This window comes from Ceratotherium simum, chromosome 7 (assembly GCF_057802395.1).
Source record: "Ceratotherium simum simum isolate JZ-2026a chromosome 7, ASM5780239v1, whole genome shotgun sequence".
In the NCBI taxonomy this organism is placed as follows: Eukaryota; Metazoa; Chordata; class Mammalia; order Perissodactyla; family Rhinocerotidae; genus Ceratotherium; species Ceratotherium simum.
In genome coordinates, this window is record NC_141906.1 from 1687685 (window position 1) to 1700726 (window position 13042).

General features: G+C 38.2%; 1 protein-coding gene across 1 annotated transcript in view; it reads left to right on the forward strand.

Annotated features, from left to right (window-relative positions):
• Window positions 1-13042, forward strand: part of DCDC1 (doublecortin domain containing 1) — a 392270-nt gene that overhangs the window by 215056 nt on the left and 164172 nt on the right. Inside the window, exon 16 of the mRNA XM_087433962.1 lies at window positions 7035-7095. Coding sequence (XP_087290088.1) covers window positions 7035-7095 — 61 coding nt within the window. The remainder of the gene's footprint in view (window positions 1-7034; window positions 7096-13042) is intronic.

Genomic DNA, 13042 nt, shown 5'->3' on the forward strand with positions numbered 1-13042 from the left:
GAATCAGAGAGACAGATCTGAGGGCACGTGCCCCCTGTTCTCCCTGCAGATCTGTCTCACAGAATAAAGCTGATCTCTTTTCCCAAAGGCTGATGCCATAATTAATAGGCTTGTTTAAGCATATTGGGCAGAGAACTCCAGTTTTGTGTGGTAACATGTCTATGTGATTAAATATTAACCAGCAAGAAAAAGGAATAAACTCTTGATGCGCACAACAATATGGATGAATCTCAAAGTAATTATATCGAAAAGAAGGAGTAAAACAAAAAGAGTATACATTGTTTGATTCCATTTATATAAAACTTTAGAAAATTCCAACTATTCTAGAGTGATAGAAAGTGGATCAGTGTTTGCTTGGAGAAAGGAGGATGGGGAGGGAGAGGAAGGAGGGACATTAAGGGGCACAAAGAAGCTTTGGGGTGGTTCTTGGGGTGATGGATATGGATATGTTCATTATCTTGATTGTTGTCATGCTTTCACAGGTATATTCACCTTTCAAAACTTATCAGATTTTACACTTTAAGTGTGTGTCTGTCAGTTGTACAATATTTTATAATATTGTATGTCAATTATTTCTCAATAAGCTGTTTTTAAAAAGTACTATAAAACAAACTAAAAAAAAAAAAAAAACCAGACAATCAAAATGATGGGTAAGGAATGACTAAGTGGCTGCTTCAGAGGGAAGCAGTGAGGGAAGGCTGTCAGTGGGAGAGCTGATGAATGGCCTCGGTCCAAATGGCAGGTGTTTGCAAAGGTGGTGTATAGCTCAATGAACATGCTCATCATGCCCAGGGCTCTCCCTGGGCTCAGTGGGTCCTGAAGCTAGTGCTGCTCTGGTCTGAGCCCACTGAGGTTTCCCTCCTACTCTGGCCAGGAATGTCAGGAAATTGGGTGGGGGGATGAAGCTGCAAACTCTGTGTCCTTGTTGTCTCCAGAGAGGAGAGCTGGGGCGAGGAAGCAGGGGCTAATTAAAAAAAAAACTGTAGTAAGTTTGACTTGAAAAATCTCTATTTACAAGAAAAGGTTTGATTTGTTTTAGAAAGGAAGGAAAGAGGATGGAGTGGGGGAGGAGAAAGGCAGGAGGGCTGGAGAAGGGGAGGATCCCCATGCAAAAGAGGATTGTTTGCCTTTGTGTGGGTGCAGCTTGCCTTTACCTGAGGAACAAGATCCATGACACATGGAGGCAAAAGAGCAGAAAGTCTGGAAACTAGAGGTTCTCACTGACTGCGAAGCTACGTTTCGTTCTTTAGAAAGCAGTAAGGACCAAGGTTTTTAGAGCTTACCTCACTCTGGGTATATACTTTCAAATATGTTTATCCCTTCTGGAGCGTCTCAAGTGCCTGTGTAACTTGTTATTTTTTAATACACAACCATATTTCATTATAAATAGCAAATATCCTCATGTGACAGCAGCTTCTAGAGACATTTTTCTCTCTTCTCCTAAGCAGTATAATATGATTTTAACAAAAGCTATGAATCAAGACATAGCCTATTATACACTAAAATAGTAGAACTAGCACTTAAAGTAGCAAGCCGACAACTCACAAAGAATATGGTAAACATATCATGCCTCATTAGTTCAGTTATGTCTCATTTGGTGTCACTCATCTTATTCTTATTCAATAGAGCAAATGCTTGCACATATTTCTTTTAAATATTTTTTCTGTGATGTGCACCTGACCATGAGTGGATGAAGGTAAATCAATGATGTCATTACCAAGTGATCTGAAAATCATAAACAATTATAAAAATCATAAACCTCAAAATCAGAGATGCTTCTTTCCAAAAGATATTTTGGACATCTTGCAGGCAAACCAGCTGAATCAAAGATTTTTTTTTCAGGCCACCATTTAATATTGATTTTGCTTTAGTTTTGAAAGAATATGGATATATAGGATCTGGCCTTTAGTGTTAAATTCATAAACTAATTAAAGCCTCACACACACACACAAACATCTACACACAAAGGTTAGATTATAGAGACTAAAAACTGGGGACAACACATTTTGTTTGGCCTGCACATTATTACAATTTTTTTTGAATTGGTTGTGAGCCTATAGAGATAGGAAAATTTCACACAAAAATTACATATTTCTGGCTTTCCTTGATAAAACGCAGAAGATGGTCAGCACTAGACCTTCATTGTCTCACGACACCAATCGTGCAGGAACTGATTCCCCCTTTGGATGGAACATATACCCTTTAGATGGAACATATACCCTCCAGATGGAACATACACCCTCCAGATGGAACATATACCCTCCAGATGGAACATACACCCTTCAGATGGAACATGTACCCTTCAGATAGAATACGTACCCTCCAGATGGAACATATACTCTCCAGATGGAACATATACCCTCCAGATGGAACATACACCCTTCAGATGGAACATGTACCCTTCAGATAGAATACATACACTTCAGATGGAACATATACCCTCCAGTTTGCTCTATTTTCCACCATTCCCAATAGCAGCCCTGACACTAGCTCTAGCTTGCTTCATTCATTTCTATTACTTATCTGGTAATCTTTACTGTCTTCCTTATTTAAATGATAATCTTTCAGTTATGATATTTTGCATCTACTTCCCCGCCCCCCCCAACTTAGGTCTTGCTGGAAATAGAGTGTTAACTGGCCAATATTAATCTAGGCTAGGTTAAACAAACTCTGCTTTAAGGACACCATTAAATACAGCGAACAAGTGAAGCCGTGAAATGCTAGGTACAGCAGACAGAAAGACAGACAGGTAAACACACAGCGCTTCACCAGGTAATCAGAGAGATTGAAAATCATCTCCTTGGTCAAGTCTTGAAGTTTAGGAGGCTAAGAGTTAGACTAAAGCACAGTGACAAACTCTAGCAGGTATGTAATATAAAAAGGACTGTTTGCCATGCATTGGACTGTTAAGTCACACATATAGATAACACCATTATAAATGTCAACATCAAATAGAAAATTGTCCTTGTGTAATTGCATAGTATGTGGATTGATGAATGAAACTTCTTATCTCTGTTCTTACTATGTTAAGAATCATGGAGGGGAAAGCCCTTTCCTCCAGTTCTCTACGTGGATCTTACTTTTGGTCCGGATAACATTGGAAGACACCACTTGAGGTGTCTGGGAAAATAGATTTGTAATTGTGAAGCATGGTGACAGTCCCTGTTACAGTCAACTGGGAAATGATGAGCATTAGCCTATGAAATTTTCCCCAAACTGAACTGCGGCCATGGGCTGCCTTCTTGCCCCTACCCTCTGATAAGTGGAATATTTCACAGAAAAAAATATTTGTGTGTGCATGTGTGTGTGTGTGTTTATGTGTATATATATATATATACACATATATATATGTATATATATACACATATATATATATGTATATATGTATATGTATATATATACACACATATATATATGTATATATGTATATGTATATATATACACACATATATATATGTATATATGTATATGTATATATATACACATATATATGTGTGTATATATATATATATACACATAAACACACACACACACTCACACACTTATTTTTTACATTCACAGTAGGAATACTATCATGCATATGTATGCTTAATGAGGCTACAATGAGCAAGTTCCCTGGGCAGATAGTCCTCAATTTCCTCACTGTAAAATGAGTTTATGTGACTAAATAGTCCTGGAAGTCATGTGCTTTCAGAGAAGGAAGGACTCTAAACAGCATCTACTTCAAACCTGTCTTGAATAGTAGTGGTGGTGATGATGATATTATTATTATAAGAAATTCCAAGGCCACCAGAGACTAAGTGATCTACCAGTGGTCAGATATCTGGTTAATGTGGGATCCAGGACCAGAGCTCAGGCCCCTGCCTTAGTCCTCATGTGTCTTGGTGTTTATGACTGTGATCCTTGGATGGAACACGGCTCCTTCATTTTCTCCTCCTTCTCACTATTGATGTTATTATTGCTATTTTTAAATTTTGTTTTTGTTTTTTTATAAAAAATCTTTTTAGCTTGGTGCTTATTGACCAAGAAGGGGAAAGTCTATGACATCCCTCTCTAAATCAGTCCCATATGAGTGTCATTGCATAGTCGATCTAAATTTGATTTCTTTACATATAAAATGTCTTGAAAAAATAAACAGATGCACTTTTGTTTGTAGAAATTTTATTTTTAAAAGAAGTTATTATATTTTGGAATATCTTTTTATCCTGCCTAATGTGGATACTACCTGAGAGATTTGTTTTTTATAACTCTGGTAAAATTTAAAGGTAATATTTATAGATCTTAGTAGAATTTCAATGGAAATACTGCTAGTAAGCTCACAGGGCTTATAGATGATATAAAACTGCATCTTGTTAGTAAAATTTCCTAGGCAATTATATGCTTGAACAGAACAAAAGCTGTGATAAAATTTGAGAAATGCTAGGAAATTTGTATTTCTTTTAGATTTATTTCTTATTTTCTTAACCAAGGTGTAATGTATTGTCTTTAGCCACTCACTAAGAAGATCTTTTAAATCCCCTATACTGCCATATATTAAATTTGAAACATTTTTCATGATGGCCTTATTATTAATTTTTAAGATGGTCATATTTGACATTTTATTCGCATATCTGTTTATTCAAAATTACCTTTAATCTCCTATCATATGCCAGGCACTGTGATCAGCTTTAAGGACACGCGTGGTCTCTGCCCTCGCACAGATGCCAGTTTGGTGGATTTCTCTTGTTGTATTATTCTTGGAATGAGACATTACCAATTCAGAAAATTGAAACTGAAATTGACATAATTTATGTTTGTATAGTCACATCCATCCTCGAGCCAGCACTATAATCCAATTAAAAGACAAAATTCTGAATTTTACAGATTTTGATGGTTAGCATCAGTATGTTAACTGCCAACTACAGATGTCTTACACTTTGAAAAATTATCATTGTCCATATTATTTATCTTGAGGAAATATGCTCATAATAATTTATGCAACAGGAGGAATTGCCTGTAAGCAATAAAGTTGCACTGAGTTATAGCCCTTACATGTTAAAATGATCTAAATTTTATCACAACCCAGCACATTTCCATCAAAGCATTACAGCAATCACTCTTTATTATTATTTTTAAAAGGAGTGCAGTTATAAGCTTAGGATTGACAGCCTTAAAGACCAGCAATGTTCTCTTTGTTATTTCTTCGTTTTGTGGTTGACATATGAGCTTTTCAGTACCTCGGGAGAATTTGCAATAGTATGAAGCTATTTAGTGATTATTTTAACACAATGGTATAAAAAAACATTTATGTTCATATCAAAGTGTTTTAAGTCACTAAGGTTATGTGTCAAATTATAATCAGTGAGACTAAAATGTTGATTCTATTTTTAATCTTCAAGTTACACAAAATAATTTGTGTTATAGTTTTCCAATCTAATTGAGAAGATGTTGGGCTGAAAGTCAGACACTATGGGTTTAGTCCTCCCTGGACCACCTCGTAGCTTTGTGATTCTGACCAGCCCACTTCATCTCTCTTGTCTCGCTTCATTCACCTATAAAGTGGGGACCTGACCAGGATAGCCCCTCAATTCCTTCGAATTCTCGGTCTATGTGGTATTGTCTTGGATAATGGATATTATTATTATAATAATCATAAATGTTAGTTCTGGACCCCAAGTCAAAATTTTTAAAATGCTTCCTTTTCCTTTATTAATTACAAAATAAAAAGATCTCTAGAAACCGCCCCACCCAGTGCTGAAGTTGAGCCTCAGTTACCTTTGTCTAAAGCCTGAGAATGGGCTTCTTAGCTTAGGGATCAGTTACACCTTGAAAGATGTTTCTTAAAAAAATTTTACGTAAGTATTAGGACCCTTCATATTTTCCCACATCTCTGCTTCCCTTTCCTCCTTTCGAATTTCATTTTCTCTTAATAGTGTCATGTTCCTCTTCTTTATCCATATTTGACATCTGAGACTTATTCTCGCCTACTCTCTGTAACCCCTATCCCATTTATTCAGTCACCAAATCAGTTCTCCTTTTAGAATATTTTAAGTATCTGGTCCTTCCTTTCCCCTCTGCTCTCATCACTTTAGTTCAGTGTTTTCCAAAGTCTGATCCACAGACCACACACTTTCCAAATTCCTCAGAGTTCTTATAATTGGAGTCGCTAGCAATACTGGTTAGTGTAGATTTCTGGGGGTCCAGACCTTCAGAATCAAAATCTCTGAGGATAGGGGCCTGCAGACCTATAGTATTATCAAGCACCCATTTCAACGTCTGAGAATTCTTCCCATTTTCTCATATAAACTGGGTGTGGGTGAAAGGCTAATGTGCACTGAACCAGTTTTGGACTGTATGTTCTGCCCAGATCATAGCACCTTGCTTTAGAATAGAACATTACCTGACACCTCTTATTCTCAACCATTGATGTTTCTATCAAAACTCAGAGGCAGTAGAAAAAGTCCTGTTTAACATCCCATTACACTTAATTTAATTCATTTTGTCTCACCTTTGTAAGGTTTCTAAATATTAATGAATACATGATTAGTTAATTTAAGCATGATTAGCTTCATCACATTTTAGTTTTTCTTTGTTATTCAGACTTACCTCAGAAAATCTGATATTCCTTAATAAAATTCTCTGGTCTTTTCAGAAACATGTACCTGAGGTTCCTACTTTTCCGTGGTATCTTTTTCCATCCCGTCCTCTTAATCTTCATACTGAATCAAGTCCCTTTCTTTCTGTCTCACAGAGGATCCTTCTGGGGAGAGAAATTTCTATAATATTCTTACTGATTCTATTTATTCTCTAAAACTCATAATCACTGTTGCCGTTGGTAACACACACACATACCACACCATGTTAGGTACCAAAGAAACTGGTTGTCTAAGGGGAGGCTTTAGCTACTGAGGAAGCAGTGACGATGGTAGAATCCTTGGTAGAGACTGGGCATCCTCTTGCTAGGCTATATGGAAAATGATCATTTTATGTGAAACCTACAAAATGTTTCAGTGTAGAGAAAAGTTGTCAATCTTTAAATTACATTTTTATTACAGACATAAAGGAGATGATTCTCAAAAGTGGGTGTTTGGAACTGATGGCTGCATTTATTCTAAGGTAAGGACTTTATAAGCACCAATTTTTATTCCTAAATTTTTCATTGCCCGGATACTTATAAAATATACTATTGTTGAGAGCAAGAAATGATTTTTCTGCACAAATGATTTCACTCTGTGCCCAGAAGTTTGGAATTTAGCTTAATTTAACTCAATACTTTCCTTTGAGATTTTGTTTTACTTTAAAACACAAATTTTCCAAAGCCAAAAACAATTTTCTCTGTTCATTGTTATGATACAACCCAGCATTTCAGGGCATCCGTTTTGTTTCTTTCTTTTTTTAAGATTTAATGTAATTTATTTTTTTATTGAGATATAATTGACATGTAACATTGTGTAAGTTTAAGGCATAGAATGTGGTGATTTGCTACATTTACATATTGCAATATGGTTACCACCATAGCGTTAGCTAACACTTCTATGATGTCGCATAATCATCATTCCTTTTTTGTGGTGAAAACAATTAAGATCTAGTCTCTTGGCAACTTTGAAGTTTATAATACAGTTTTGTTGACTATAATCACTATGCTGTGCATTAGAGCTCCAGAACTTACTGATCTACTAGCTGCAAGTTTGTACTCTTAAACAACATCTTCCCATATGTCTACACACACGCACAGTGGAATATTATATCACATCTTCTTTGTCCATTCGTCCACTGGTGGACACACTCAGGTTGTTTCCATGTCTTGGCCATGCTGAATAATGCTGCAGTGAACACAGGAGTGCAGAGATCTTTCCAGTACCTGCATCAGTTTTCTTGGGAGATTGGCACTTTGGAAAACCGACAATATCTACTCAAGTTGGACATGTCTATACAGCCCAGCAAGTCCCTTCCTAGTTAAATGCTAAATAGAAGTACTTACATATCTTAAAGGAAAGATATTTACTAAATGTTAATAGTAGCACTAATTGTAGTAGCCTCAGCGTGGAGATTACTCAGATGCTCATCAGCAGTAGACCGGATAAATTAATTGTGGTGTTCATGTTCAATGGAATACTATCTAGCAGAGTGGGGAAACTGTAAAGGGCCAAATAGATACTAAATATTTTGGGCTTTGTGAGCCATATGATCTCTGTCCCAACTTCTCAGCCCTGCCTTGGTGGTGTGAAAGCAGCCACAGACAGTGTGTAATTGAATGATGTGATTGTGTTTCAATAAAACTTTAAGAAAAAACAGTAACAAGTGGTCGGCCAGATTTGGCACACAGCTATAGTTTTCCGACCCTTCATTATAGCAATGCCAATGAACAAACGACGATTACACATCACAATGTGTATGAGCCTCACAAACGTAGTAGTGAACAGAGACAGCAGGTGCAGGAGAGTGCACCCTGGATTTAAAGTCTGATGCGAGGCCAACGACAAACCTGTCGGATGGAAGTCAGGGGAGTGGACACAGCTGAAGGGGACCTGAGACTGTAAGGGGCTGTGAGGGGCGCTTCAGGTGGGTGTGTGGTGCTCCCTTCTGACCCAGGCTAGTTAGACAGGTGTTCACTGTGTGAAGACGGATTGGATTCTACACTTGTGAGTTATGTGCTCTGCTGTGTGTGTATTATATTCATATAAAAAGTTGACTGAATAAAATGAGGAGATTGGCCTTGAGTTCTCAAGATTTCCTTCCTGTTCTCTGATTCCAAATCTAAATGGAATGTTAATCAATCATCGATGTTTCAGAAAGGCAAAAATTAGATTCATCACATGATATCTGTTAATATTTGCCTCAGAATCTCACCATCGTGGTCTCAGAAATGCTAAATTAGATGAATGAGACTGGAAATACACAGTGTATTAATGTCCCATGCCTGCTGCAACAACACCGTAAACTAGGTGGCTTAAAACAAGAGAAATGCACAGTTCTGGGGGCTAGAAGTGTGAAGTCAAGGTGTCAGCAGCGCTGTGCGCCATCTGAATCCTCTGGGGAGGACTCTTCCTTGCCTCTCCCATCTCTGCAGTCTTGGACATTCCTTGGCTTGTGGCAGCGTCACTCCAGTCTCTGCCTCCATCCGTACATGGCCGTCTCCCTCTGTGTCTGAGGCTTGTCTGGCTTTCTCCTCTCTGTACATCTGTGTCCAAATTCCCCTCTTCTTATAAGGACGCCAGTCACCTTGGATTAGGGCCCACTCTAATGACCTAACGTTAATTTGATTATATCTGCAGAGACCTTATTTCCAAATAAGGTCACATTCATAGTATCAGCGGTTAGGACTTCAACATGCCTTTTTTGGGGGTACAATTCAACCTAAAGCACGTGGTGTGCAAGTTATCGATTTATACCCTCTCAGTTCCAGATCTACCGTTTGTGGCCTGGCCCCTGCCTCGGGCAGCCTCACAGCAGAGTCCTGCCAGTGGGCACCTTCTTGTGAACATTTCCTAGAGCATATTCCTCTTGGGTGGCTTTTTGGTGCATTGTCACCGACTAAGCATCTCCTTGCGGACAACTTCCCCTGGTGCTCCAAAGGCAGATTTATGGTGAGTCTTGCTAGGGCCCTGCCTTGGAGACTTTTCAACGTCCAGTGAGCCCCGGCTATGCCCTCTTGAGGATCTGGATCTCAGCCTCAGGTCAAGCCTCTTCCCTGGGCGTTCTCTCTCAGGCCGAGGAGTAGTGGCTGTTCCCTCTAGCTGCTAGTCCTCCATTCCTCAGTGTTCTCTCTAACTCTTACTGGCCAATTTCCTGTCACTCTAATCCTCTGTTACTAATTATATTAAACTTTTCCTATTCAAATTACTATATGGTTTCTCTCTCCTTATTGGGACCCTGACTGGTAAACATGGTATCTGTATTTCTCTAGTGTTCTAGAATTACATAGTTGAGCTGTATTCCTTGACAACCTGTGCCGTTGCAGATATTTAGAGAGTTTGATACCATTTAAACTTTAAAATTAATAGCATTTCCCTGAGTAGTTATTTTTTGGCACACTGGCTAAAATCCCAACCCCATTCACTGACTCAACCGAGACTAAACACTTTTAGCTCTGTTCCTAAGCAGGGAATTTGACATAGCCATCGAATTTCAAAGCATTTAAAAAATTACCTTTATCTAACTTCCTTCTGAAATTTGCCCCAGCTTTCCCCTTGTGTCAGCGTCTGACTCCACTGCATTCCTGAGCCAGAGTGAGGCTCTGGGTTGGTGGAGAGGTCGTCACAGAAAGACCAGAGCTTGTCGCTCTTGGTAAAAATAAAAAGTGGAATTTTGAGGCTGTACCAAAATATCCCTCCGGCTTTTTGGCCTGTGCCTGCACATGAGGACTTCATCCTGAGACACGTCTGAGCAGGGCTGAGTCCTGTCACACAAGAGCCTAATTCTGTCTTCTGTAAGTACTGCCCATCACACCAACAGACATGGAAGAACAAGACTTAGGTTTAAGTCTATTTTCTTATTTTCTTTCCCCAAATTCAGGCACCTAAAAACCCACTTCTACTCTGCTGTCCTTTTTCTCACAATTCATAATTTTCTAATTATTCCCAACAGTACTATTGATAGCTAGCAAATAATGCATACTGTTGTATTTCAAACACAAACTATTTTTAAGAAGATTTCGATTGTAAAAATTTTAATGTTCTATTCCCAAACACAATCGCTGATTTTTTATTACAGTTATTCTAGATTCGCACAGAGCAGAACTCTTTATTAATGAAGTGTTTCATTATTTTAGAGGTTTAAAAATTTTGATTAGATCTAAATTCAGTCATATCCAAAACTATATCCATCTAGTTAAGGCTAAAATGGAGGATGATTTGATAATTATTTGCAGCTGGATCATAAACGGAACTCATTCCATTCAGTAAAAAGAGGAAAGAAGTGCTGCTTTAGGATATCGATAACTAATCTCGGCTCCACCGCTCATTAGCTCTGTGACCTTAGGCACATCATTGAACCTTTCCAAGCTTTGCGTTCTTTGTCTGCAAAAGGGAGATATTAATACTCGCATTTTGAGTATTTGGCACAGATTCTGCCTATCAATAGATCTGACATATCAGTTCTGACTAATTGATAATTTGTAAATATTAATGATATTAATAAAGAACAAATTTAAATACAATATTGCATTTTATTATATTGTTTTTACTTGGATAAGTTTTTTATCTTTTTTTTTTTAAAGTTAACCATTCTTCTATTCATTTGCAAAAAGATAAAGTTGGATTACTTCTTTTATACAATCCACCGGTTTCAGCTAAATTAAAGATTTAAACTTAAACACGGAGCCGTAAAATATCTAGAAGAAAGTAGAGATTAAAGCATCTAACCCAGAGTAGTGGTGACATCTTCATGAGCAAGCAGACAGAGATAGAATCCATAAAGGAAAAGACTAATGTATAAAAGTGTATGAAAATATAGAAACTCCTAAGTCTGAAATAGTACAAGCAAAACTGAGTAGGGAAATATGACAAATAGGGGGTCTTTGAGATGTAAATATCAGAGAGGGGGCAGATACACTTAATATACAATGAGCCTGATAGGGCAATAGAGAAGAGCCAGCACGTCAATAGAAAAATGGGCAAAGTGTATGAGGGTTCCCTTCTCTCCACATCCTCTCCAACACATGTTGTTTCCTGTCTTGTTAATTATAGCCATTCTGACGGGCGTGAGGTGATATCTCATTGTAGTTTTGATTTGCATTTCCCTGATAGTTAATGATTTTGAACATCTTTTCATGTGTCTGTTGGCCATCTGTATATCTTCTTTGGAGAAATGTCTGTTCAGGTCTTTAGCCCATTTTTTAATTGGGTTGTTAGTTTTTTTGTTGTTGAGATGCATGACTTCTTTATATATTTTGGAGATTAAGCCCTTATCAGATATATGGTTTGCAAATATCTTCTCCCAATTGTTAGGTTGTCTTTTCGTTTTGTTGATGGTTTCCTTTGCTGTGCAGAAGCTTTTTAGTTTGATGTAGTCCCATTTGTTTATTTTTTCTATTGTTTCTCTTGCCCGGTCAGACATGGTGCTTGAAAATATGTTGCGATGACTGATGTGATACTACTCAGCCATAAGAAACGATGAAATCCGGCCATTTGTGACAACATGGATGGACATGGAGGGTATTATGCAAAGTGAAATAAGTCAGAGGGAGAAGGTCAAATACCGTATGATTTCCTTCATTAAGTAGTGGATAATAACAACAATAAACAAACACATAGAGACAGAGATTGGATTGGTGGTTACCAGAGGGGAAGTGGGGAGGGAGGAGGGCGAAAGGGATAATTCGGCACATGTGTGTGGTGATGGGTTGTAATTAGTATTTGGGTGGTGAACATGATGTAATCTATGCAGAAATAGAAGTATAATGATGTACACCTGAAATTTATACAATGTTATAAACCAATGTTACTGCAATAAACAAAAAATTAAAAAAAAAAAAAAAAGAAAAAGAAAAATGGGCAAAGGACTTGAAAAGGAAAGGGATGAAGAAGAGAAAGGAGAAGAGCTTCCCAAGAAACAGCCCAGCCTCCCTGGAAGTTAGACAGATGTGGGACAGTGAGGTTGTCTTTGCTCCCTATTAGATATGGGGAGATGTAAAACTAGGCATAGCCAATGCTGATGAGAATGTGAGGAAACAAATGTGCTCATTCCCTTTTTGTGTGTCTGTATCAGTTACCTATGGCTGTGTAACGAATCACCCCAAACGCAGTAACTGAAAACAGCAAACGCGTGTTGCCTCACGGGTTCTGTGGGCCAGGAGTCTGGGAGTGGGTTAGCGGGTGGTTCTGACTCAGAGTCTCACATGAGGCTGCAGTCACTTGAGGCCTGACTGGGCTGAGATCTGCTTCTGTGCACACTTACGCTCTGTGGTCCAGAGGCTTCTCCACGGTGCTGCTCACACTGTGAGCTAGTGATCCAAGGGCAGGAGTGCGAAGAAACAAAGTGCAAGCTGCAGAGTCTCTCATAAGCGAATCTCAGAAGTGACATAGCACCACTTCTGCTGCCTTCTCTGGGTCACATGGGCCAA